Below are 26,976 nucleotides of genomic sequence, written 5' to 3'. Positions count from 1 at the left end.
GTCAGGAATCTGATGTTCAGTAGTTGTCGTTTGTTGATGTGGTTCATAAGTGTTTCTCGTTTCTCGTTTTTATTTATATAGATTAGATCGTTGGTTTTTCCCGTTTGAATGGTTTTACAATAGTAACTTTTTGGGCCCTTTATACCTTACTGTTCGGTGTGAACCAATGCTCCGTGTTGAAGACCGTACTTTGACCTATAATGGTTAACTTTTTAAAATTTTGACTTGGATTGAGAGTTGTCTCATTGGCACTCATACCACATCTTCTTATATCTATATACTACTTTAAATCGGTAACATTTACCAGTTTTACTTGTGAGATACGTCTGTCCAAATTAATTATACCGCTTCGATATAAAATATTCATTAATCTAGTTTATTTTTACCAAAAGTGACATCTATTATTGATATATGTTCTTATTTAAGTGTTATTTTTTTATTATTATTGCTTATAGAACTTGAAATATTAACACAAGTCCAGTGATATCTTTGATATAGCTGAACTCGTTGCTCACGCTTTGTGAAACTTTTTTCCACTGTCCTTTCTTTTCCAACTTTTCCATGTTTTCAAGAACAGACTCAACGTAACCTTGTCCACTTATACATTGTCCACGCATTACAATAACGACATGACCATCTAAAAAGATCAAAATTAAATAATAGAGATGATGCAATGAAAACTCTATATTTTGAACTGCATGTACACATAATTGAATGGAAAATGAAAACGGATTATTACAGTTGTAACTGGAGAGCATGATTTTCATGACTAAATCACATGGTTTCCTCCGGGAACCTCTGTGTTCCAAGGCAGCGCTTTAACCGACTGAGCTAAATTTCTTTAGCTCAACAGCTTTCGGCTGACTAATTATCTACTATTCAAGGGAAGCAATCCCGTCACACAGTAAACACGGACAATCAATCATTGTATACTTACTATGTCATGAAAAGGTGTAATGAAAACTTCGATGACAACATAAACTTTAAAATGCAAACATGTTTGTAAAAATAACCAGACTATAGACGTTTACAAGATTATTTCACGCAAACAAATGGTTTAAAGGTTAGATGGAAAATTACCCGTCAATCGTTTATAATATTATTTACCTCTTAACATCATGACATATGAAACCATGACTTAAGATATTTGTGACTTAAAACCACGGATATATTCTGTTTGATTTTTTAATGAGTTAAAACATGTTTATGGCTAATCACCGAATAATACAAACAAGAGCAATTTAAAGATATTTTTTGTCCTTAGTGATATCTACCTTTTGTCACAAAACCGTTTGCGTTTTCATTTAGAAAAATAAATAAAATGTTCCGCAGGGTGCAGCATGATACGACCGCAGAGGTCGAACCCTGAACAATGTTCTTCTTCTTTCATTTACCATGAATAAAAAATTTTCGTGTTCCTCCGGCTTTTAATTTTCGTTGGATTAGATAAAAGAAATCTATTTTATCATTGAAATGATGATGATGATGATGGGGGTATTTAACGACCTGGACTGGCTATAAAGCCCTCGTACGGTCGGGAAATCATTCAAATATAACATACTGTCGAAAATAGTATCATAGGCTTTAAACAAGAGCTACACAAAATTTGTCACCAGTAGAGCCGCAACTACTTATTCTCTGGTAGCAAGTTTATTCACCATGGTTTATGTATACGTTAGATTGATTGATTGATTGATTGTTGGTTGCTTTACGTCCAGTGGCAAATATTTCATCCATGTTCAGGACGATGTATACGTTAGACTTAAGTCAATCAATTTTAAACGATATATACACGTGATAACCTTTAAAATTATTCATGACAAACTATCTAAAGATGTTGAATACACAGACCAAATGTAATAAGGCTGGTGAAAAGTAATAGCAGGTTGTATGTTAGTAAAAAGATGTCAGAATGATATTGGCCCTAGATAAAGAGAATAAAAAAAGTTACAATTTTCAAACTGAATTCATTATGTATTAATTTAAATTTCACTCAAGGTAGATATGACTCTCCCCCCTTGGCACCTTAGATGACATCGGGTTTTGGTGAATTTCGTTTGCTCAGTCCTCCTATGTTGTGTTTTGTAGACTTGTACGTCTTTTTTTTCTCGTCTTTTTGGCACGGAATTGTCAGTTCCTTTTCGAATTATGAGTTTGACTATCACTTTGGTATCTTCTGCCTGTCCTTTATGAAGGTTTGGATGAGGGTCATTCATTTCTTTATTTTTCAATATTTTAGACTATTTGTCTCTTATCTTTATTTATTTTGCCACCTATTCACTATTCTTTATAATTTAGCATCCTATTATTCTCTTTTTTGGGCTTTTTTCGCTATTCTTTATTTTGTTGCCCCTTATTCTGCACTTTCTGCCCTTTATTCTCTATTCGGTAAACCCCATCCAGACCCACTTTTATCGTAATTTGCAAATTTACGAAGCGTAATACGTATGATGTCACTAGTGAGCAGGAAAGTCTGACCTTTCTACTGGACATCTTAGGTTACCTCTTGTTTTTTATTGGGTTTGTAGAGTTCAGTTTTGGCTTTCTGTGCAGTGTATATATACTGTTTTTGTGTGTCAGTGGTAAGGTAACCTATTACAAAGTGATGAGAAAATCACAACCAGTACCCTTTTTTATATAAATTTTCGGAAATTATGAATTAAACATTATAAATTCTAGCTTTATCTCAACAGTCCCTTCTTCCTTCTTCATTTAGAAATGAGGTCTCATCATTGGTCTATGCAGTGCAATGCAAGTCAGGTCAACCGTTTAGCATAATAAAATAAGGGGATTAAATATTTACATATTTGTTTGTGTAACTCAGTCTTTAGTTTTCTATGTCGTGTTTTGTGTACTGTTCTTTGTCTGTTGGTCTTTTTTCTTTTTTATCCAAAGGAAGATTCAAACTCATAAATTGAAAACAAACTGATAATCCCATGGAAAAAACGTGATCTCAGGCGCACCAGAAGGAAAAGCAGATCCTGCTCTACATATGGTATCCGTCGTGTTATTCATGTAAGTACAAAGCCGGTGATAAGTCTGATTAGGTAGGTCACATGTAACAGTGAACATCTATACATGCGTGGGTAAATTTATCAATTTTGACAATTAAAAGTTTATCATACCTTTCTTTGTTAATCGAATAAAATGGGACACACTATCCGGTTCAAGATGACCTGCAAGAAATACTCCAGCAGCGACAATGCAGTCATAATAATCTGTAAATGCATTTAATACATTTTGATAATTGTTCATTAATTGTATGTATCGTCATTTGTTCAAATGTCTAATTATTGATTAAGGTCATTAACACTTAGGCACAAACCATTCATCTTTTGTTAGGTGCATGTTATTTTTCTCTTGGACAAACAAGTTGTTCGACTTTAATAAAAAAAAATTGTTTTTAAAATAATATATTGGTAATGTTACAACATTTAAAAAACATAATGTTGAATATATTTTGTTCTCTAATTTCAATGGAAACAAACTATTTTGTTCACTTCCCTAATGATGAAAACAGTTTCTTTTAAATACATGTAAATAAAAGGCCAAATTAACCCGAAAATAAAACGAACTTCAAACTTAGTGTATAATACTCTTATCTGAAAGAACTAAATGTTGAATCTATGCACTTTAATCAAACATTGCGGTTGTGGTTTAAAATATACATTTTTCTTGATGTATACATCCATAAAACGACGGAAAATTCAGTAAAATGGCAAAATTATGCAAAATCGTTCATATGGGGGGGAAAATTGTCATCATTTTTTTTTGTTTTTGCTATTCAACTACGCCTATCTTTTGATTGTCTTCACATATGTCGTATTGATAAGCTTTGCTTTGTCTCACATGGGCATTTACTTCTTAATTTCGTTTTTCTGATTTATCAACATGACCAATGAATACTGCTTTTTATTCATAAAATATACAATTATTTTCCTTGTTTTTTGTGTGAAAACTGTACGGTTAAAAATTTTGCTTTTTAGAATTTGTTGTTACAATTTTTTTAAATTTTAACGTACAGTATTGTAAATATTGACATTCAGCGCTTTCTGATTGACACTTCTCTGTGAATATATGGTGCGATTCGTGTTGCTCAAATCTTTAGCTTTCTATGTTGTGTTTTGTGTTCTGATGTGTGTCTTTTCGTCGTTTTGGTTTTTTTTTCCCAAGGTCTTGTCTGTTTGTTTTCGAATTGTGAGTTTGAATGTCCCTTTTATAATTAGTATCTTTCTTCTCTCTTTTACCAAAATCCTATTTCCTTTTTTAATGTTGTAATGAATAACTATTAGTTTGCTTCCTTTAGATATGAAAACTTATCTCCAACTTCACAAACTGTTGTTCTAAAATAAAATTATTACTAGTAATTTGTTTAGAATGTAATTAAGTTACCGTTCAGGTGAATCAGTGAATCCGCAGTAAAAAACTCTTTAAAACAGTTTCGATATATTTTCTTTTTTCTGGCTTCATTCATCATCCCTTCTGAAGCATCGAGAGCGTCCATTTCAACAAAGCCATTTCGTTTTAACTGTAAAAAAGCTAACATTGCAAAATTTTTGCGAAATAAAATATTTTGAGTATAATTGAGCTTCAATGTTCTTTAAAAACATTTCTTTTTTGGGCTAAAGGTGTTAAGTTATGTTTTATAAAATAACTAATCAAAGATACAAGGATTTTGACTTGCGTTTCGTCTATCTAATTAAGGGCCCACAATGACGAAGGTTTTGCCCAATACAGCTAAGGCAATCTATTCCTGGAGGAGAAAATTCTTAGTATTTAGTTCAATTTAAAGTTTTGTAAACAGCTAATTTATTAAATGACTATATCAATGTTAATTCATGTCAACACAATAGTGCTGACTACTGGGCTAATACTACTTTAAATGAACACTTTAACAGGCAACTCATTTAAAGATCGACCATAAATTTTTATTTCATCCATTAAATGTGAAAACAACACGTTATAAATTGCAATACGTCCGAGGCGCATTACATTCTATTTATCTCTTTTTCGACATGCAAAAAGTACAGTTGCATTGAACATTAAGCCTGTATATTAAAATGCTGGTAAAAACTCAGGACACCATTTTATTTATTTTTGGTAAGTAAATTAAGGTTTGCAAAGTATAAGGGTTTTCTTTATTTCTCTGTGTTCCGCACTGTCATTAATTTAAATCCAATACTATAATTCAAAAATAAAAAGACTGCAAAAGAGAGGCGAAAGATACAAAAGGGACATTCAAATTCAATAGTCGAAAATAAACTGACAACGCCATGGACAAAAAAAGACCAAAAGACAAACAACAGTACACAAAACAAACAGACAAGACCATGGAAAAAAAACCCTAAAAACGACGAAAAGACACACATCAGTACACAAAACACAACATAGAAAACCGAGCAACACAACCCCCCCCCCACCAAAAACTGGGGGTGATCTCAGGTGCTCCGAAAGGGTAAGCAGATCCTGTTCCGTATATGGCATCCGTCGTGTTGCTCATGTAAGTACAAACCCGGTGATAAGTCCAATTCGGTAGGTCACATTCGAGGAAAAGAGGACGGGATTATAGTTACGACAATTGGAACATATCCGTCGTCATCTGTGAAACAGATATTTCATAACTGTGAATGCGTTTGTAAAATTTACGAAGGGATGATTTTAACTTCATCAATTGGAACTCTTGTTTAAATAGTTTCCTTGTGAGCAGCAACCTTCTAACAAGAAAATCATGATAGGAAATACAAGCCCTGGAATATCGTATCAACTGAGAGATATATACTCCATGTGCAGGCGCTGCTGGATTGTTACAACATACAGATGGAAAGTTCACAAATGGAAAGCTGAAATCATCTCTTTTGTCGTAAAGTTTTGTTTTTAACAGACCATCATTGTCAATTTCTAGGTGTAGGTCAAGATATGAGGCAGACTTTTCAAAATGATATCAAACAACGTCCTCTGCATTGTAATATTTTCTGTAATTCGTTCCCCAATTTACAGCGGATTGAATAAGGTCACCACCAGAATCCTTGGTGAATATGTTTTTTTCATTTTTGTTTAGGCCTTCTTGCTTTTCTGTTTTGGTTTTTAAGTTTTGGTCTTTTTGCTTTTCTGTTTAGGCCTTCTTGCTTTTATGTTTTGGCTTTTTTGCTTTTCAGTTTTGGCCTTTTTGCTTTTCTGTTAAACGTATTTCGCTTTCTGTTTAGTCCTTTAATGCTTTTCGGTTTTGGCTTTTCAGTTTTTTTCCTTTTGGCTTTTCTGTTTATGCCTATTTTGCTTTCTGTTAAGGCCATCTTGCTTTTCTGTTTAGGATTTTTTGCTTTTCAGTTTAAGCCATTTTTGCTTTTCTGTTTTGACCTTTTTTGCTTTTGTGTTTAGGTTTTGCTTTTGTGTTTATGCCTTTTTTATTTTTTTGTTTAGGCCTTTTTTGCTTTTGTGTTTAGACCTTTCTATCTAGACCTTTTTTACTTTTCTGGTTAGACCATTTTGCATTTGTGTGTAGTACTTTTTCGCTTTTCTGTTTAGACCTTTTTGTTTTTCTTTTTCGGTCTTTTTTGCTTTTCTGTTTAGGCATTTTATTCTTTTCTTTTTAGACCTTTTTAACTTTTCTGTTTAGGTCCATATTGCTTTTCTGTTTAGTCCTATGATGCTGTTTTGTTTTAGTCTTTTTTGCTTTTCTGTTTAGGCCTTTTTGTATTTGGATTCTGTTCTATGTTTTATGTATATTGATCATACGGAAAGAATGTAAATGTAAACAGCCTTGGAGGACAAGACAACGGTAAAACATTTCCTGAGGAATAAAAAAAACATACGTACATGTTCTCCAACTAAACCAGTACCAGCCCCAACATCCAACACTTTCACTTTCGATCTTACAGATGAATCGTATAGAGATATGACGGTGTCAGCAGCTATTTTTGGTCCCCGTACATTTGTCTATACAAATTAGAACGAAATACAATGTTCTTATCAGCAATATAGTTATATCTAGGTTATAAGCAATTAAACTTACTGAAAATTTGAATTTTTTTTAGAGGTACACTTAATTTTGATTCAATGTGATTCATACACCACTGCTGTTCTTGACCGAACTCTAACTTACTAAAACTTGAAAAGTAACTCCCTAGTTTTGTACTTTTGGTTTCAGTTTCTTTTCACAAGATTTTTCATTCTTTTATTTGTGAATCTTTACTGGTGATTTACTGTTTCTATCGTTCATACAAATTTAATGAACACGAAATACTGTTCACTTCAAATTTGAGCAGATTCACTTAGATTTTGAGGATAAATTTTAAAGAATTCGAACTAACCATCATTTTTCGAAATATACGATTTTAAGTCCGATATTCACGATTTAAAGATTCAATTTTAGAATGTAGAGAATTTACTTATAAATGCTAAATTCTGATAAAAAAAAATCATATTTCAAGATTCAATATTCAATGTATAAGTATCTTATCAGTTTGGAATAAACTGTTATAAATCAATTGATTAGCCTTTGATTCAATTCTATAGTCATGAATTAAGCAGCTAATGACTCTTTAATTTTCTAGGATTCCCTACTTAGTATGTCTTGTTTGTGTGTATGTATGGTTTCCATGAACTTTATTGTTTTCTTATCAATTACAATATCACCAATAACTAAGAATACATACCTCATCATATCCATGCTTCGGCCATTCGTCATAGTATTCAATAATTTCCTGTCTAGATAGTTTTTCTTCAAATAATAATACAATTAAGTAATATACAAAAAATGATAGAAACTTGTCTTAATCATTTGACAAAACTGATGCATCTCCTTGTGTCAAGATGTCGTCGAAAAAGATCTAAAATGACCATGTTGTCGTTTGTTGCTATATATCAAATTTGTTTTCCGGTTATTGTTTTGTGCATTAATCAGGCCGTTCGTCTTCTCTTTTGAATTGTTTTACATTTGTCATTTCGAGACTTTTTATAGCTTACTATGCGGTATGGGTTTTGCTTATTGTTGAAGGCCGTACGGTGACCTAAAGTTGTCATACCATTTGTCTCTGGTGGAAAGTTGTCTCATTGGCAATCATACCACATCTTCTTATTTTTATATCTATTGGCATATCATAAGGTTTGGTTCACTGTGACATTCAAAAATATGTACATTATCTTTTGAACTTACCTAAACTCGTGTGTTGTTTTATCTTTTTAAAAGCAGTTCACGTTGTTCGGGTATATATTTCAAAGCTAAAGATAATTCATATTATCTTACCTCCTATACATTTCTAAGAATATAATTGGTTTAAAGCAACCGCGTGGAGATCGTGTATATTTCATATGGGGTTAGTAGGCGTGGTTTATTTCAATACACTGTTAGTAGTGGTGTTACGTCCCTTTTAAAAAACAACACGGTGTTGAGGAAAAATCTGAAACGTTTCAACAGACGAAGAAGTTGATGATAAAGGCTAACAAGTTGTTATTGTTGACATTTGTTTTTGTATAGACCAATGGAAGCAGGTTCTATGATATTGAAGACTTGATCACTTTGATAGGCTACTAGTCTAAATACCACATGTTAAGATAGTCGGTAAGATTAATTCGTTACACAATTTGTTCGCTCTCACCCCATATGAAATTTACTGACCCCATATATATCGTATTAGGTCACTAGCACACTATGCAACTAATAATACCACATCTCTTTTTTATATTATTTTCTTAGCAGATGTTGACAAGTAGTTCGTTAAAAAATCCTATTTATTACTGTCAGTGAAGTTTTTAATTAATTTGAATACAGATATATCTTTTGCTCACCCAATTTTGTCAATATAACGGAAATATAAACAACTATGATACAAATCTGAGTTATAGCTAGCTATAAAACCAGGTTTAACTCACCATTTTCTTGGGAAAATGCCTGTACCAAGTCAGGAATATGACAGTTGTTTTACATTCGTTCCGTTTGTTGATAAATTCATACGTTCGATTTTGTCAGTTTTTACGGACTTCCCCTTTTTGAATTTACCTTGGAGTTCGGTATTTTATTTTATACTTTTTCGAAATTTTTGCGTGTAATGATCGCGTATCTAAAACACCTTCAGACTAACGAATTAAAATAAATATATTTATGAAAATACCCCACATTTCTCTTCGGTCAACTTCTTCCGTCAAATGAAATATATGGTTTCTGTTGTTAGCTGAAATACATGAACATTCTTACAATAATATATATATTTTCATCTTATATAAATGTAAATATTTATGAAGTTTTACCATTAAAATGCAGACACTATAGATAAGATTTATGATTGTTCATGTAAACTTTGCTCTAGAAATGATGCAAAAATTTCAACGGAATTTTCAGGAAAATAAACATTACTTGCCGGAAATAAGTGTTTCAATTGCATTATATTTTTCGCATTTTCATATAAATAATCCAGGTTTTCAATTATAAAATGTTGGAATTATTATAAATTGGATAAATTGATTTTATGTCTTTCATGTCCGTCAGTTATGCGGTATGCGCCTCCATTTTTATAAATGTCCTGGTCACTGAGGAGAGTGGATTCAACAACTGCATGATATGTACATATATGAATTCATATAAAAATAAGAAGATGTGGTATGATTACCAATGAGACAACTCTCCACAAGAGACCAAATGACACAGAAATTAACAACCGTCTTTTTTTTAAAATTTTTTTTTATCATTTTTTTGATGTATTATGTAATGTGTTATTATGTTTTCATGTATGCCATCAACACCATTGGAGTATAATAGAGATTATTTTCAATAAATTATAACTTAGATAATAAAGAATAAAGAAATCTTAACTTACCCATCCAGTCTGATGATGTTTTAATATATGTGTTGGATATCAGTTTATTTTCTGATTCTTCTGCACGTTATACATATGATTTACCTAAAACAATTAGTGTGTTACGTGAGTTCAATTGCAGATGTAAAAACATCCCAAAATTCCCACAATAAAATAGCAACTTTACTTTAGTTAGCAATTTATAGTTACCAAAACGGCAAATACACCTACAAGACGACTGCATGGATATGCAATTAATCGAACAGGGGACACTTAGAACTTTAACTTTGATAATATTACCAGCCCAGTAGTCAGCACTTTTGTGTTGACATGAATTATCATCAATATGGTCATATTTATAAATTAACTGTTAACAAAAGAATTTTTCGAAATACTAAGGACTTTCTATCCTAGGAGTAGATTACCTTTAATAGCTTTATTTGGTAAAACCTTTCGGATTCTTTGGTCCTCGATGCTATTCAACTTCATATCTTATTTTCCCTTTTTGAATTTTTTGATTCGAGCGTCACTGATTAGTCTTTTTTAGACGAAACACGAGTCTGATTTACAAAATTTTAATCCAGGTGCATGTATCAATGATGAGTTTTTTTATGAACAACCATCAAAACCAGGAATAATAGAGGTTGGTCAATTTAAAACGTATCAACTCATATCAGATACGTTGACGTTAACGTATCTGGAGATATAACATAATATAATATTTGATCCTGAGTTTAAGTCTATGTTGCGTATCAAAACTCTGTATCCTATTCATTTCATGGAATCCTATAGCTCAAGCATTTATACAGGTTAACTTGATTGGTAATGGTGGTGTTTTGCGAAAAGGATGGTTCTATCATTAGCTAACGTAGGCTTGTGAAAAAAAAACCAGATATGGGGCAATGGCACGAAGACAGTAAAAATCACCAAATGCAACACAGGAAAAAGACATCATATGCGGCATGCCTGGCCATTGCGTTTCAATAGCAAAGTTCTACCAATCGTTCTATTTTACTTTCCCACACTTTTATTCATTAACTTGAAGTACTTTTCGTTTTGACATAATGGAATTGATATTAGGGGCAAATAAATCACTACCGCGCCTACCTTTTGCGATAGCCTGCCACACTTGTCTCTCCCTTTTTGTTATTTCATGCCTGTTTTATGGTTTTTTCCGTTTCCGGTAAAGAGCTGAGTTTGCTTAATTTCTTAATCTTGCATTACCTTATATTTAGAAAAGTACCATTTGGAAATCTTAAGTTCAAATATGAATCAAAATAAGGTGCACTGGTTTCGGTTATGTTCCAGATGCGAGATAATTAAACTTGGACCACACATAGTTCTGCGTACCTCGTAAGCGCAGCTCCTATGCATATTCAACGATATTTCACTCAAGGATAGTACGACATTTAATTTAGTATGTCACCATATACGTATATTACGTCAACGCGTCTGGTACGATTTGATACGTTTTAAATTGACCGACCTGTATTAGCAGGTTTTTCTAAAGGAAACCATTCGGTATAATAGATAAAATCATAACCTTTGTACTAAGTGAGTACTTTTATGCGTCATTAGTTTGATAGGTAAGTGAACTAAATAACTTTTAAATACGTCAGATTTGTCTGTGTAATATTATCATGCAATAAACCATGTTTTTTTTCAAATATATAAATCGTCAGTTTTATTTCTTTATATCGTAAATATTGTATACTTCATGTATAAAGCATATATTTTTATATAGCAGGTACAAAAGGCTCAATAAGTACAATGGACTATCTAGGGTTCTTTAGTGATTTTATTCACACTGACTGCATATAATATTATTAAACCCTATAACATATATAACAATAATAAATACACATTACATAGACACATAAGTCTCATAATCATGTGCTATAACGTATTATAAGTAAGTACTACCAATCTCAATGTTAGTGTTCCGACATATTCATATAAATGCAATACTATGCAGTTTCAAGTAAAATTACATATAAACACTATAACACTATACAGTTACAAAATAGACAAAACAATCACAAACTAAAACATGTAACACATTCCTTACATTATATGTGGTATATGGGTCATGCGTGGAACCGTCTACTTGAAATGTATATCATAACCAATTCTATATCATATCCTGAATAAAATAAATATAACATTCATAAGTCCACTGACCTGGACATTACTCTTACATTAATCAAAACACAATGTACTCAATAAAATGTCTATCTTACTAATCTTAGTATAAGATCTCTGTACAAATGTACTTTTAAATATATAGAAAATAATGAAGTTTGTATACTGTTTTAAATGATTTATACTATTTGACATTTACCAAATATGTTTTACTAATAAAGGTTTATATTTTAATATGTGTGTTATTAATTTAAATCACTTCCTCTGTATACTCTCATTCAAGTCATTCATTCATCTTTTATTCAATATGTTAAAACATCAATATATTAGTTCATGTTAGAAAATGGAATATAACTGACCTATAGAAATGAATAATGAATTCCAACACAAGTATGAAATATATATATAATATCCAATATCAAATATAGTCAAAATGTCGCCAAGGCTAAATAAAACAGGTAAGTAACAATACTGTCACTAGAAAATTAAATGGTAACAAAGGAATCAATAGAGAATACCTAATCAACTCACAAGTGACCAATAGAATGACCAGTACTTTCCCTCCAAAACTGAACTATCATAAACGGATGACTCTTCTGATTGCTGAGGTTTCTTATGTCTGGTTCTGGTTCTAGGAACTAGTTTAACTCTTAGTGCTGGAGTTGGTTTCCTTTCAGCTATATATCCAACTGGCAGTAGAAGGTTTCTATGTAAAGTGCGTTTCCGGCCCTCACCACTCTCCTTCTGCACACTAAATACAGGTAGCCGTAAGTTTGGTTGATCTCTGATGGTGTACACATCATCCTCCCATTTGTCGGCAATCTTGTGTTTGCCACCATAGGCAACAATCTTGACAAGTACACGGTCAATATAGCACCTCATGTCTTCAAATCATAACCTGCCTTCTGCTTTATCATGGCTCTGTCAGCTGCCTTGGAAGCAAGTTCATAGGCTTTGGCTAATCGTTGTCTCAGTTCCTGAACGTACTTGGACTTGGGCTGTTGTGTGGCCTCGGATGTAAGTCCAAAAGCAATGTCAATAGGTAGGTTGGGTCTCTGCCAAACATCAAAAAGTATGGAGACTGTTCAGTTCCTTCATGTCTAGTGCAATTATATGCATGGACTAGTGGTGCAACATGTGCCTTTCAGTTGGTCTTTTGATGTGGCTGTAATGTACCAAGCATTCCCAATAGAGCTCTGTTGAATCGCTCGGTCATTCCATTTCCCATAGGGCGATAGGGCGTTGTTCTGGATATCTGTGTTGCCAGGATTTGACATAGCTCGTTTATCACCTTACTCTCGAAATTAGCACCTTGGTCTGAGTGTAGTCTACTCAGTATCCCATAATGTACCACAAAGCTGTTGACCAATGCTTCTGCTGTTGTTCTAGCTGTTTGGTTCCTTGTAGGCACTGCCTGGGCATAGCGAGTGAAATGGTCTGTTAACACCAGGATCTTCTGTATTCCTCCTTTTGATGGTTCCAAGGTAAGAAAATCCAAGCATACTAGTTCCATAGGTTGCGACGAAGTGATGTGTTCTTCATAGGAGCTCTATGTGGTTCCTTCTTTCTCTTTAAACACCGGTCGCAGTGCATTATTCACTCGTCTATGTCTTTAGATATAGAGGGCCAGTAAAATCTGTCGCGCACTAAAGAGTTAGTGCAATCACGACCAGGATGACCCCTCTCATCATGAAGTTCTTCCAGGACCATAGGAACAAGTGTTGCTGGTAAAACTAGTTGTCTAATCTTTCTGTCATCTTTAGCTATCTCTCTGTATAGAACATCATATATAACTGTCAGCTGATCAAAGTGTCTTTTCAATGGACTAGGTGGTAGATGTCTTTCTTTGGTTTCATACCAGACTTTTCAAATTTAATCCATGGTTGCAGTTGGGAATCTGACTGTTGTAACTGTGACCAATCAATGTTTTCCTCTATCTGCATATGCATATCAATGTTGGTTGTATCCAAAACATCAGGTGTTACTGCTAATGTATCAACATAAGGGGTTGATATGACTCCGCAGATAGCATTGATCGAATCCTTGGATATAACTGTTCCCTCATCTGGTTTTGGTAATCTTGATAATGCATCTGCATCTGCGTTGTTCCTTCCTGGACGATATGTGATGTCAAAATCATATGCAGCTAACGATGATAGCAATCTGTGTCCTGTTGAATCTAACTTTGCAGTGGTCAATACATATGTTAGCGGGTTGTTATCTGTAAGTACACGGAAAGGATGTCCATAGAGAAAATCGTGAAACGTGTCCACTTCAAGGCTAGAAATTCCATCTCGTAAGCTGGATAATGTCTCTCGGCTTTAGTCAATCCTCGACTAGCATAGCAATGACCTGTTGATGACCATCATGTTCCTGATATAACACTGCTCCTAATCCTAGACGACTGGCATCTGTATGCAACTCAAATGACTTCTGATGATCTGCATAACCAAGTATTGGAGCTGATTTAAGTCTCTCCTTCAATTCCTTGAATGCCTTTTCTTCCTTTTCTCCCCAAGTCCAAGCTTTCTGTTCCTTCTTAATCTTTTTTTCCTTTCTTTGCTTTTGGTGTTGGCATCAAATCAGTAAGTGGTCTCGTCACCTGGCTATAATGGTGGATAAACCTTCGATAATATCCAGCGAAACCAATAAACCTCCTTACTTCTTCCGTGGTTGTTGGAGTTGGCCAAGTGCATATACGATCTATCTTCGCTGGATCTGTCTCGACACCTTTCTCAGAAACTATATGGCCTACGTACTTCACTCGTGATTGGAAGAATGCACACTTTCCTGGCGTTAACTTCAAATGAGCTTCTCTGATTCTTTCGAAGACTTGATCCAAACGTTCTAGATGTTTTTCATATGACATGTTCAAAAAATATACAGCAGATGTTCATGTGTAAATCATGGAGACAGTCTTGCATCAACCGTTGGTAGGTTGCTGGAGAGTTGGTGAGACCGAATGGCATGCGGTTATACTCATATAATCCTAATGGACCAACTATAAAGGCTGTCCTTTCCTTGTGTTCTTCTAGTATCTCTATCTGATGATATCCAGATTTCATGTCGATGACTGTAAAGTATCGGTTTCCTGCTAGACAATATAATATATCTTCTATGCAAGGCAAAGCGTAGGCATCTTTTTTCGTCTAAATGTTGTGGGAGCGAAAATCCACACATAGTCTCAGAGAGTTGTCCTTCTTGCGCACTAATACCAAGTTAGAAGAGTATGGACTAAATGACTTTCTAATGATACCAGCTCTAAGTAGTTGATGGATGTGACCGTTGACCTCCTCATACATAGATGGCGGTGTCCTTCTGTAGCGTTGTTTAAATGGTGTTGAATCATCAAGGTCTATTCGATGTTTAACCATGTGAGTGTGTCCAACATCAACAGATCAATGTCGCTCTTCGAGAAGATGTCACTGTAAGATGTAATGAAATCTTTTCCTCTGTGTTGTTCATCAGTTGACAGGTTATGCTCAGCAATCTTAACCTGATCTAACAATGGTGTTGTGAAGTCATCTATATCTTTGTCTGGCTGATCTTGTATAGTAACAGGTTGTATTTCAGCTATGATGCATTTAGGTGGAATGGTGACTGTTCTTGTAGTTACGTTACTGATGCTGACATCTATACGGTTGTGAATTCCATGATGATAATCTACTAAAGATGGAGTGATATCTAAATCTGACGGCATGACAAAATGTGAAGTTTGTTGTACTTTGGCTGCTGATGTATAGTAAGGTAATCCTTTGTCGACGTAACCTGATATTCGTATGTTGCTGTTTGGTGGTATGGTTATAGTCTTTGTCTCACCGCTTTTGATGACAGCTAATCTGTTATCATTCCTCTTTAGTTCTGATATCACCAATCAAAAGTAAAGTACAACAGTAAATCAATCAACCCTGTACTAAACTAACTAGAAGTAGCTCAAATCACTAAATCAAAAGTTCCAAAGTGTAAAAAAAAATCTATCTGACCTCTAAATATCAACTAAGTGTAAAGCGGTCAAGTATAAAGTAGTTAGTAATAAACTAAAGGATTGCTGGATAGAAAAGGTTCATACGCTACATGTCACATCATTCACAGACACGTTCACAGATTTACACTAAGGACCTAAATTATCTAACTCCTTATTTGTAATATAAATTTAAATCAAAGAAATTTTATCAAAATGACAAATTAATTTAAATCAAATAAAATTCTATCAAATTAATTCAAATCAAATCAAAGAAATTTTATCAAATTTTACAAAATGTAAACAGTAAATTCACTATCAAGTACACATGTACCTAAACAAAAGTACACAAAGGTCAAGGAAAAACAAAAATATATATATACAAGTACAAGTACCACATACACAAACACTACATATACACAAAACCAAACACTACATATAAATATTTCACAAATAAACAAAAATACATACAATGCGAACAAACAACACAAACATATATGACCACCAGGTGTGTTGTTTGACTGTAATTAACAACAAAGTGTATGTCAGTGCATCAGTATCACTGCATAAAAATTGCTATAAAACTACAGGTCAAAGAACCTTATAAAGTGTAAATAATTTCACTTAAAGTGTGACGTCAGTGAAATAAATACTTATCTAATGTTATAACACCAAAGAACAATAATAAATCAATTTCAAAATTTATAATATTCAATCAATCTATGTAAACTGTTTCAAAACAATCCAATTTTAAATTTTGGATTTCAATTTCAATTTCAAAACCAAGTTATTTGTCAAGTGTTTAAACGTAAATCTTTAGTGGAAATGTTTTACAAACACACAGAACATGTAATGATATGTCTTTCCTCACCAATTTTAAAAAGTATTCTAATCTATCTAGAAGACATATATCAACTGTTATAAATATCCTAAAATAATTTCATTGTCAAACTTGTGCAGAAAGTTTTCTTCTGATGACAGCGGGGGGGGGGGGGGGGGGGGGGGTACTTCCGGTTCATCAAGTGTGAGGCTCCAAAAGGGTCAATCACATCTACGTTGGGCGCCAAAATATAGCAGGTCCAAAAGGCTCAATACATAAGTCGTCAGTTTTATTTCTTGATGAATGGACAAGTTAAATATATCGTAAATATTGTAAACTTCATGTATAAAGCATATATTTTTTTATAGCAGGTACAAAAGGCTCAATAAGTACAATGGACTATCTAGGGTGCTTTAGTGATTTTATTCACACTGACTGCATATAATATTATCAAACCCTACAACATATATAACAATAATAAATACGCATTACATAGACAACACATAACAACATAAAACAGAATTATAGACAAAGGGGAATAAATCAAATATATTCCAATGCCTTTACCGGTACTTCTCAATCTTATATTAAATGAAATGCACACATAAAGTCTCATAATCATGTGCTATGAAGTATTATAAGTAAGCACTACCAATCTCAATGTTAGTGTTCCGTCATATTCATATAAATGCAATACTATGCGGTTTCAAGTAAAATTACATATAAACACTATAACACTATACAGTTACAAAATAGATAAGACATGTAACACATTCCTTACCATATATGTGGTACTTTAATTCTATATCATAACCAATTCTATATCATAACCTGAATAAAATAAATATAACATTCATAATAAGTCCACTGACCTGGACATTACTCTTACATTAATCAAAACACAATGTACTCAATAAAATGTCTATCTTACTAATCTTAGTATAAGATCTCTGTACAAATGTACTTTTAAATATATAGAAAATTATGAAGTTTATATACTGTTTTAAATGATTTATACTATTTGACATTTACCAACTATGTTTTACTAATAAAAAGGTTTATATTTTAATATGTGTGTTATTAATTTTAATCACTTCCTCTGCATACTCTCTTTCAACTCATTCATTCATCTTTTATTCAATATGTTAAAACATCAATATATTAGTTCTTGTTAGAAAAAAGAATATAACTGACCTCTAGAAATGAATAATGAATTCCAACAAAAGTATGAAGTATATGTATAATATCCAATATCAAATATTGTCAAAATGTCACCAAGGCTAAATAAAACAGGTAAGTAACAATACTGTCACTAGAAAATTAAATGGTAACAAAGGAATCAATAGAGAATACCTAATCAACTCACAAGTGACCAATAGAATGACCAGTACTTTCCCTCTAAAACTGAATGAGGTTCAGTACAGGAAAATCGATGAGGTCCAATATAGGAAAGTATGAAACTGAATACTAAAGATTGAAAATCATAGCTGTATCAAATATAATAAGCGAAGTAACTAAATATATGACTAAAACTATATTAAGTAATACTAATCATATTTGATTACCAATCAAATATCACTCTGGCACATTTACATACAATTTTGCAGTATTTCATGTTTTATTAATTTCATAAAAAAAAATCTGTGCAGAGATAAAGCTTTGATTTATAATTTCAGACATATAAATAGAAAATTAAGAATAATTAAAATACATTCAATGATATGAAGCTTAAATTTTTTGTAATACATGTTAATATGGTTGTATATACATGTTTTAGATATAAAGTAAAAGCCACTTTATAACGCAAATGTATTTTATTTATAGTTTGTCACAAAAAGGTTAACGCACAAAGTATACGTGTGACATCTGTTGTAAACGCCCGTTTACTACAGACGTTTAGACACAATTTAAATGCGTTACTTGAGCATGAAGTTTCCATTTAATAAAATTATCGATTCGCGCATATTCCTCTTGACGATGTTTTCGATTCATTAGAATTGATGGAATTCATTAAAAAAAAACATGTTTGATACCATGAACCATTGACTTCACCGCAAATGGGTTGCGGTAGTCGACGCGTTATGTTTGCGCGAATTTATCATATTTTAGCGCGAAATTTACCTGTTGAAAAGTTACTACGTTTAAGTGATTTTATTAATTTTTCTAATAAAAAAGAATTCAAAATTCGTTAACTGAAATAGATATGTGATTTAAATACGGCAAGGATTTGTGATGGCCAGTTCTTCCAGCAGAGAAAGTTGGGGACAGTTTTGTAGATGATATGATTTCAGATGCTTCTGAAAATGAAATACGCAAACTATTTGCCAACTTCTAGTTGAACATTACATTACCGCTGAGTCTAAATATAATTCCGCAAAGAATAGTGACGACTGTTCCAAATGCAAGCAAAGAGAAAAACCATACCGACAGTGAACCAGAGTCTTTTCACAGCAAGGACTGACTTGTAGATTATTCCTGTCGAAATTACATGGCTGTGTTTTATTCCAGAATATGGTTGATTTACTTAGAATGTTCCCTTCCAGGAAATACACACTATATTTGATTCAAAACTTTGCTTTGACATACATGTATTGCTTTTCGATGTTGATATAAACGAAAAAAGACTTTGGACATACATATTATTCATCAGTATAATTAATTTGCAACACGTTGAGGTTATTCTCACGATAAAAAAAAAAACAGATAAAAACTCATGTAAATTTAATGTTAACGTAATACCTGTCCCCGATATTCAAATTCGCGCAAATATAGGTCGCCCTGACCCAGCAAACACAAAAACATCTTTAAAATGTTTTTAAAAATATTGTGTCTAATGTCATGAAAATATCACAAAAAAACGTGAGAAAAACATTAAATATATGGTAGAATATATATCGCTAAAACGTTTTCTAATATATTTTCTAAAATATTTGCATAATATCATTAAAATGTTGTAAAGAAATATCATGATAATGTGAAAAACAATGGCGTATAAAACATTTTGCTAATCTTTTAAAAAATATTTTCTAGAAATATTTTCTGAACGTTTGAAAAACATCATGAACATCAAATAATGTTATAAAAACGTTTTCTTGCAAGTGAGACTGTGCCTAAAAAACGTTTTCAAAATTTTTTAAGAAGATGTTTTTGGTTGATATCTAGATCATATCAATATACAAATTTCTGTACTTTTGATTGAGTTTCCTGCTTTTTAAATAACAAATCATTAGTTAAATTAATTTATACACAGTGATTAATTCTATATACAAACAAGAATACATCAGTTGTTTTGCTAAGCATATGAAATTCAATTCAAAGTCTCTAAAAACAAGAAGTATCTACAAATTTTGACACATCCAAAATGGCAGACACAACTCATCATGGTCAAGCCACTTACCAAATATGAAGTCATTCTGTTCATCAGCATTACTAATTAAAGTAATGAAAAATTTGAGAACATTCAACATTTTGAAATACAATGTATAGGCAAACAGGAAACAGGTGCCAGATACAAAAATGTTCACACATCACAGTTCATCACTATCAAGCAGCTCATTAAATATGAACTCATCTTTATCAGCAGTTTTAGGAAAAACAGTGATGAAAATATTTGTTGGACATAATCCGACAAATATAGGTGGACAGACGACAGACAGTGCAAGAAAGCCCACATTCCAACCACAATGGTATAATGTTTAGTTTTTCACTCTCAACTTTTATTACCTATCTTATACACATCATGCATATATGGTAATGTCAACCTGAACATGCATGACATATATGCCATTGGACATTATGCAAACATTATACACATTTTTAAGTTCCAAGTTACATTGACTAAAACTTGTGTCCCAAATTCAGATTTTTCACTACAACTTCTCTTTCTAAACTAAAACACTACACTTCTAATAGGGTTACATCTTAAGTCAATAATCATTGATAATTGGCTGAAGAGATGAGAACAAAACACCATTTTACATCAACTATTTGATTTATTTAAGAATACATTGAAAAAGTCAATCAATTGTCTTATTCAAAATCACTTGGAATGTCTTGTAGTGTCTTATATCTTTTTCTTGCTGTGCCATGCTTCTGAAAAAAAAATTAATCTTACATTCATATATAAACTTCTTGCACATTCTTTTATTATAGAACGATTCACGTTGCCTGAAGGATATACATCCCCTCCCCTTTAAAGTTTTGAAACAAATAACGATGATAGTCTGTCGGAAGGGGACGATAAATGGCTGACCGTGTTAAGAGAGAGCAATATGCCACGCTGAACTTCATTTAGTTATTAAAAAAAAAAAACAAATAAAAAACTTTAGACTAGATATGTGTCCAGTCAAGAGTCTTATTTCATTATACTGGTTGATTGTTGTCTATCATATTTTTTTTCTTTTATTGTTTTGTATAAATCAGGCTGTTGTTTTTCTTGTTTTTTTTTTAGTTTTCACTAAATGCATTGTATCATGTATGGGCCTTTTTAAGCCCTGCTACATAATGTCATTAAACATCTTATTGTCCTTTTTAAGTGTTAAACTCTGTAGAGTGACATAGTTTATAACTTGTCATTTGTATCTAAGGGCATATGATACAGTCCTAGAAGTATACTATAGGCACATAATAACTTATCGAAGTGTTACGCATTGTTTTCGCAATGATGATAATAATATAACTTAACTTCCGAGAACCAAACAGATGTCTTTAAATGAGTTGTTTATATGTATTTGAAATACTTCAAAGGAAAGCAAATATGTAGTTTATGAGAGCACACTGTCGGACTAAAAGATTGATTTAGATAAACAACTTGTTTCTATTTTGTCACAAAAAAAATATTTTTTTCAAATATCCAGATATCTTTTTTGTATTGTATGCCCTTAATCTTGAATGTAATGCATTGTTTATGCTAAATATTTGAATTAAATATGGAATAACAGTAATTCTGTATGAAAATCTTACTTCAAAAAAAAATTCTCCTGAAAGGTTGTAGACATTCCAAAGAACCTGCGCCACTTCCAAATTGTAAACCTACATATTGAACTTGTCCTTTGTGGCTTTTCTTTTAGCTCCTGTTAAAAAATAAAGATACATTGTATGTACATTGTGTGTATGAAGCAATAAATATAATTTTAAGCAACAGTTTATATTATCTTGCTTGTACTGAAGTCTTACATAGTCTTTGTAATGTTCATTAAGCTGTTAAGGGAAATTTAATTTACTGCTTTGCAAATACATACATACACTGATTTTACTATAAAAAAAAATCTCCAAGCTCAAATGGTGCTTATATTAGTGTTATTGTAACTTGTTTGTGTGCCTCGGAAACAAGGTATTGAGTCATGCTTATTGCAATAGTTGTTGTTGAAGTCTGTCAAATTTCTTTTTCATAATGTGTATTTAATGTAGGCAGTTAGTTGTTTTGTTTCAATTGTGTTGAGAAAAATTTTACATTTGTTTGTCAAGGCTTCAAAGTGGACTATATGGCATAGGTTTTCTCAGTTTTGAAAGCCGTACAGTGACCTATATAATTTCTTTTATCCAAGTCATTTAAATTCTGGTGGATAGCTGTCTCATACACCATGTACACCTTATCGCTATTTCAGTATTTGGAAATCTGTCCTGCTTGAACTTTTTATGTCAGCATACGTCATACAATAATACACCTTATCGCTATTCCCGCTTGACCCGAGAAACTATCCTGCTTGAACTTTTGACGTCAAACAACAATCACTTTTCCATTGTGGCATCAGATATTTTTTATGACGACGTCAACATTTTACGGGAGCCCGGAACTTTTGTGATGTCCATGGCCAGTAATGGTGGACAAATAGCGATAAGGTGTATTGGCAATCAAACACACAAGCCACATATCCTTATAATTTTTTTATATTAATGAACAAATTCATAATTGTTGTACGTAGATGCTTGAACAGTGGCGGATTTAGGGGCCCCGACCCCCTTATGGAGCTACTTATAAGATAAATGTATAGACTATTTACAAGTATCACTCCAAACGTTTGCTTGCCTTGGGCTGGGGCCCCCCTTTTTTCAAAACCTTGATCCGCACCTCCAGAAACAGATGTAATTTGAATCCGATTATGATTGAACACACACAATGAATGCACAAGTTTCATCTTAACAGATTAATCATTCTTACCAAGTGAGTATATATCGCGTAACAAACAATTTTCTTGACTCTCTTTGTTGATATCCTGTCTTCGTTTCGAAATTCAAATTTCAAAATCATTTCCGGTGATAAAACAAAAGTCGATTCCGGAAAAGGTCGGTTTTCCGTAAGGCATATAAACGATACGAAAATTGAACTTAGTACAGTTACAGTTTTCATTTCTTAATTTCTGAAATATACACGAACGAAATGAATAAACATTAAAGAAAGGTGATTGTTTATTAATACATTATTGCTTAATTTAATGTTGACTCTTTTGAATTTTAATATAAGAAGGAATAAAATCTGACTTCAAGGATCTTGAAGATATCAATTAAGGATTTCAACCATAGTATCTTGCTTGTCATGATATTGATGAAATGTAGTACTATATCTTATCCTGAAAAAAAACGAGCTAATTCCACAAAACGTTGTTTGTGGGGTTTTGAATAAAGTTTAAATAAAATGTTATTTTTATATCCGTAAAATGTTGAATAAAATATCAGTAAGACTATTAAGTAATGTGTGTGTCAGAATATTTTATAGAAAACATTTAGCTGATATTTTTCAGATGTTTTATGTAAAACATTTTAAATTTACGTTATAAAACATTTTATGCAAATAGCAAAACTATATTTTCTGTAAAACATTTTTTTGCAGAATGTTTTTTGGATATTTGGAAATTGTTTACTTTAAATGTTGTTAAAATATAAAATACCAATTGAAGAAAATATTATTTTTTTATATTATAAAATATCTACGGGATATTTTATAACAATGTTTGAGAACATGAATAAAAGATATTAGCAAATAATATTTTGTTAATGTTGTAAAAACATTTTACTTAAATGTTAGAAATAAAACATTTCAAAAACAATAAAATAAACATTTTTTTTATGTTTAAATGATATCTTATAGAAATATTTTGTGAGAGACGTCCATATGACATTTTAAAAATGTTTTTAAAATGTTGTGTGTTTGCTGGGTGAGGGGACGGGGTTGACCCAAATGCCAATTCTCCTAGCTGAATCGGTGTCTTCCCGACTGTCCCACTTTTTAAAATTACAGGTAAAATAATAATGAAATTTTGTGGTAGTGATTAATTTGTTTTTATCGTGTGGAGCAGGTAATTACAGGTAACTTTTCAATGTAACTTATAAAATATGAAATAAACATGAACAAATAATAATATTCACATTTTTTATTTTGCACATATTAGGTACAATTTAAGTATATTCAAACATAGAATATAATCTCAAGTCATGAAACAGCACATTTCAAGGCACTACTCAATTCTACATAAATGTGTACTAAAGAGTTACAACAAAGCACAAATTATAAACATCTTAGTACAATAAATCACACACAATAAACAGATTAATTCATTAAAGGACATATTTGACACGAAGAGCAGCTACTATAAAGCACACACAATGCAGAAGGTACAACAATAAAGCACAAATAAAACATAAGTACAACAATAAAGCACACATAATACATAAATACAACAATAAAGCACACTTAATACATAATTACAACAATAAATCACACTTAATACATAAGTACAACAATAAATCACAGATAATACATAAGTACAACAATAAAGCACACATAATACATAATATAAACATAAACATCACAACAGACCATATAATTGTAACAAATGTAGTCCAAATGTAAGAAATAAGAGGAGGCAATGTTAGCTTACTGAAACACATTAACTTCACCATTCTGAAGACGATCTTTGGGTTCTTGTAGATGTTGATTGAGTTGTGTGTATTTTTTTCTCTTTGTTGGTCGTACTCCCCTGGCATGGTACTTGAGGAGGACAATTTTTTGCTGTCTGTTCTTCTTTAAGGTAGTTCATTAGCGCGTATGTTTGGGTGTGGTACTTATATCATCTTCTTCAAGCTTCTGTGCCATCCTTTGAGGTGGTTAAACATCATGACTTGAATAAAACATAATCCTTATTTATAGAACGATTATGACTCAGAATTCATTTTAAAACATCTGCACGTAGAGAGCCTTATTGAAAATTGGTTATATAAAATAAACCCTTATCATTTGACAAGCTTAACTTTCTAAGGCTATATTCACCTACCTTTACTGGAACTAACTCCTCTCAGTTGAATATGTGCATGTTTGCAATGACATTCTTGAATGAAATTATCACTATCGTTAAAATTAATATAATGATAACGTGTACTGGCCGGACCAGCGAGTTTAACCAAGATGACTGGGTTTATGTAAAGATAAAACAATCAGGAGCTGTCTTTTATTTCACTACCAATCCAAATGGTGAAAAACTGAAAATACAAATATAAATACAATTTTACAATGTGTTCAATGATAATTAAAGTCCATTAAAATACGGATAAACAGTTCGTAGATATATAAAGCTGTTAATGTTCTTTATAATAATAAATAGATGAATATTCTTACACATGTCGGGTTCTGTCTGAATTAAATTGTGTAATCGCAGATACGAACAGTTTGAAAGGTTAAATGTTCATAGTTTCTTTATAACATAGGAAAACATATTAAAACAGTTCATCGCTGATGTAAAGACATAATTTGTAATGTTTTAAAGGTAACTCACGCTGTGGTTAGCCACGAATTGTTCCTTTGGACAACGTGTCCGCTGAATGTTCCTTGCAGTTGTGCACACGGCCTGCTGAGCAGTTTTCGTCACTCAGAAGAGAGGGGAAAGTAACATGGGTTCCTACACTGTCCTGTATAAAACTCCTAAAACTGGAGCATATAAAGTGATGTACGCAATGAAACATAAACAATATAAAATGATGATCACATGAAGAACAAATGATGAATGAGTTACAGAACACTCCCCGTCTGAGGTCTATCTGACATCACTATTCCATTATTAAAACAAATAAAATGTTAAATATATAACAGCCGTCCAAAGTTCCACTTATATGAACTTGGAAGTAATCCAGCGGGAGGCTTGGTATTTCACAGCTTCTTTCCTAGATAAGGTGGTGTTTCCGACGAGATCGCGGCGATCTAAGATCCAATTCCATGGCTGTAGTTCTGATGGAAGAATCTCCTTTCGACACAGATATGCGATCCAACGGGGACGTCTTGCGAAACGGACGCTTTCCTTTACGTTTATGGCATACAGTAGACCATCCGGTGCCATGTTCCTTTTCTCTGTGACTTAAGTCGGAATTGTCTATTCTACTTTCCTCTTGTCCTTGCGTATCCAAAGGCGAATTGAAGCTTTCCTTGTGAATTAAATGTTTTCGGATGTACTTTTCTTTGTCGGCATTCACTTTTGGTGGTGTTGCTTCCGAAATGAACTTTTCGGCTTCTTCAAATCTGACGATGATCAAGGACGTGATGTGCCTCTATTAGGTCTCTTCCAATGAGCAATAGTATTTTGCATTTTCCATCAATCGGGAGAATATTTTTTTGTAGTTCTTGTAGTGTTGATATTGCAATATATCCTCAGGTGTAGCAATTTCGTTCCGATTATTGGATATGTTATCGCATTCAATCAGTTCAGGCAGATTGAATCTAGTATTGTCTTGTACAGACTTTACGACAAAGCCGTTTCCTCGTTTACCGGAAGTAACCTTGCTGCCGGGGCATGTGGATAACATATAGTCTTTTGTTTCTTCCTGTACGTTGAATAGGCTGAAGAATTCAGGAGCGGCGAGAGACCGGTTGCTTTGGTCGTCAATAATTGCATACATGCGAATTACTTTGTCCTGATTATTTTTGTGAAAGACATTCACAGGAAGTATCTTGGCACAAGATTTACTACTGTTGCCATCTTTGCAGATATCTGTGCAAGTTGAACTAACAGAGGGTAGCTTGGTTTCAGCTAACTCAAGTTCTCCCCGCCGTAGGCTGTATCAATTAGCTCCCCGCGGTCGACTAGTCTAGGCGGTGAAGGCGGTGCACCTTTGGGTTGGTATACTCAATTTGTGTGTAATGCGGTGGTGTGTTGTTTACTTCCGCATTCATTGCAACTGATACTTGCCTTGCAATCACGACTTCTGTCCATAGTCGAATCACAGCATTTGTTACAAAGATTGTTTTGCCTCAACAGTTCCTTGCGTTCCTCGATTGATTT

At 32.7% G+C, this 26,976-nt stretch overlaps 1 protein-coding gene across 6 annotated transcripts; it reads right to left on the bottom strand.

The window, feature by feature from the left end:
• Positions 1–355: 355 nt before the first annotated feature.
• Positions 356–26,200, bottom strand: LOC127720126 (methyltransferase-like protein 27). Of its 6 annotated transcripts, XM_052226555.1 has the most exons (11): positions 25,480–26,200; positions 24,982–25,186; positions 17,493–17,542; positions 11,857–11,931; positions 9,810–9,893; positions 9,108–9,167; positions 7,653–7,717; positions 6,814–6,933; positions 4,393–4,528; positions 3,126–3,218; positions 356–637 (listed from the first exon to the last, which is right to left on the bottom strand). In XM_052226555.1, the coding sequence occupies exons 5-11, from the start codon at positions 9,811–9,813 to the stop codon at positions 450–452; spliced, it is 666 nt and encodes a 221-aa protein (XP_052082515.1). In that variant the 5' UTR covers positions 9,814–9,893; positions 11,857–11,931; positions 17,493–17,542; positions 24,982–25,186; positions 25,480–26,200; the 3' UTR covers positions 356–449. The 6 variants fall into 6 exon arrangements, with proteins under 6 accessions (XP_052082515.1, XP_052082519.1, XP_052082518.1 ...); XM_052226559.1 differs by lacking the exon at positions 11,857–11,931; XM_052226558.1 differs by lacking the exon at positions 17,493–17,542.
• Positions 26,201–26,976: the final 776 nt, after the last annotated feature.

Source organism: Mytilus californianus, unplaced genomic scaffold (assembly GCF_021869535.1).
Source record: "Mytilus californianus isolate M0D057914Y unplaced genomic scaffold, xbMytCali1.0.p SCAF_11, whole genome shotgun sequence".
Lineage (NCBI taxonomy): Eukaryota > Metazoa > Mollusca > Bivalvia > Mytilida > Mytilidae > Mytilus > Mytilus californianus.
This window is presented reverse-complemented; position numbering and strand designations above follow the sequence as displayed.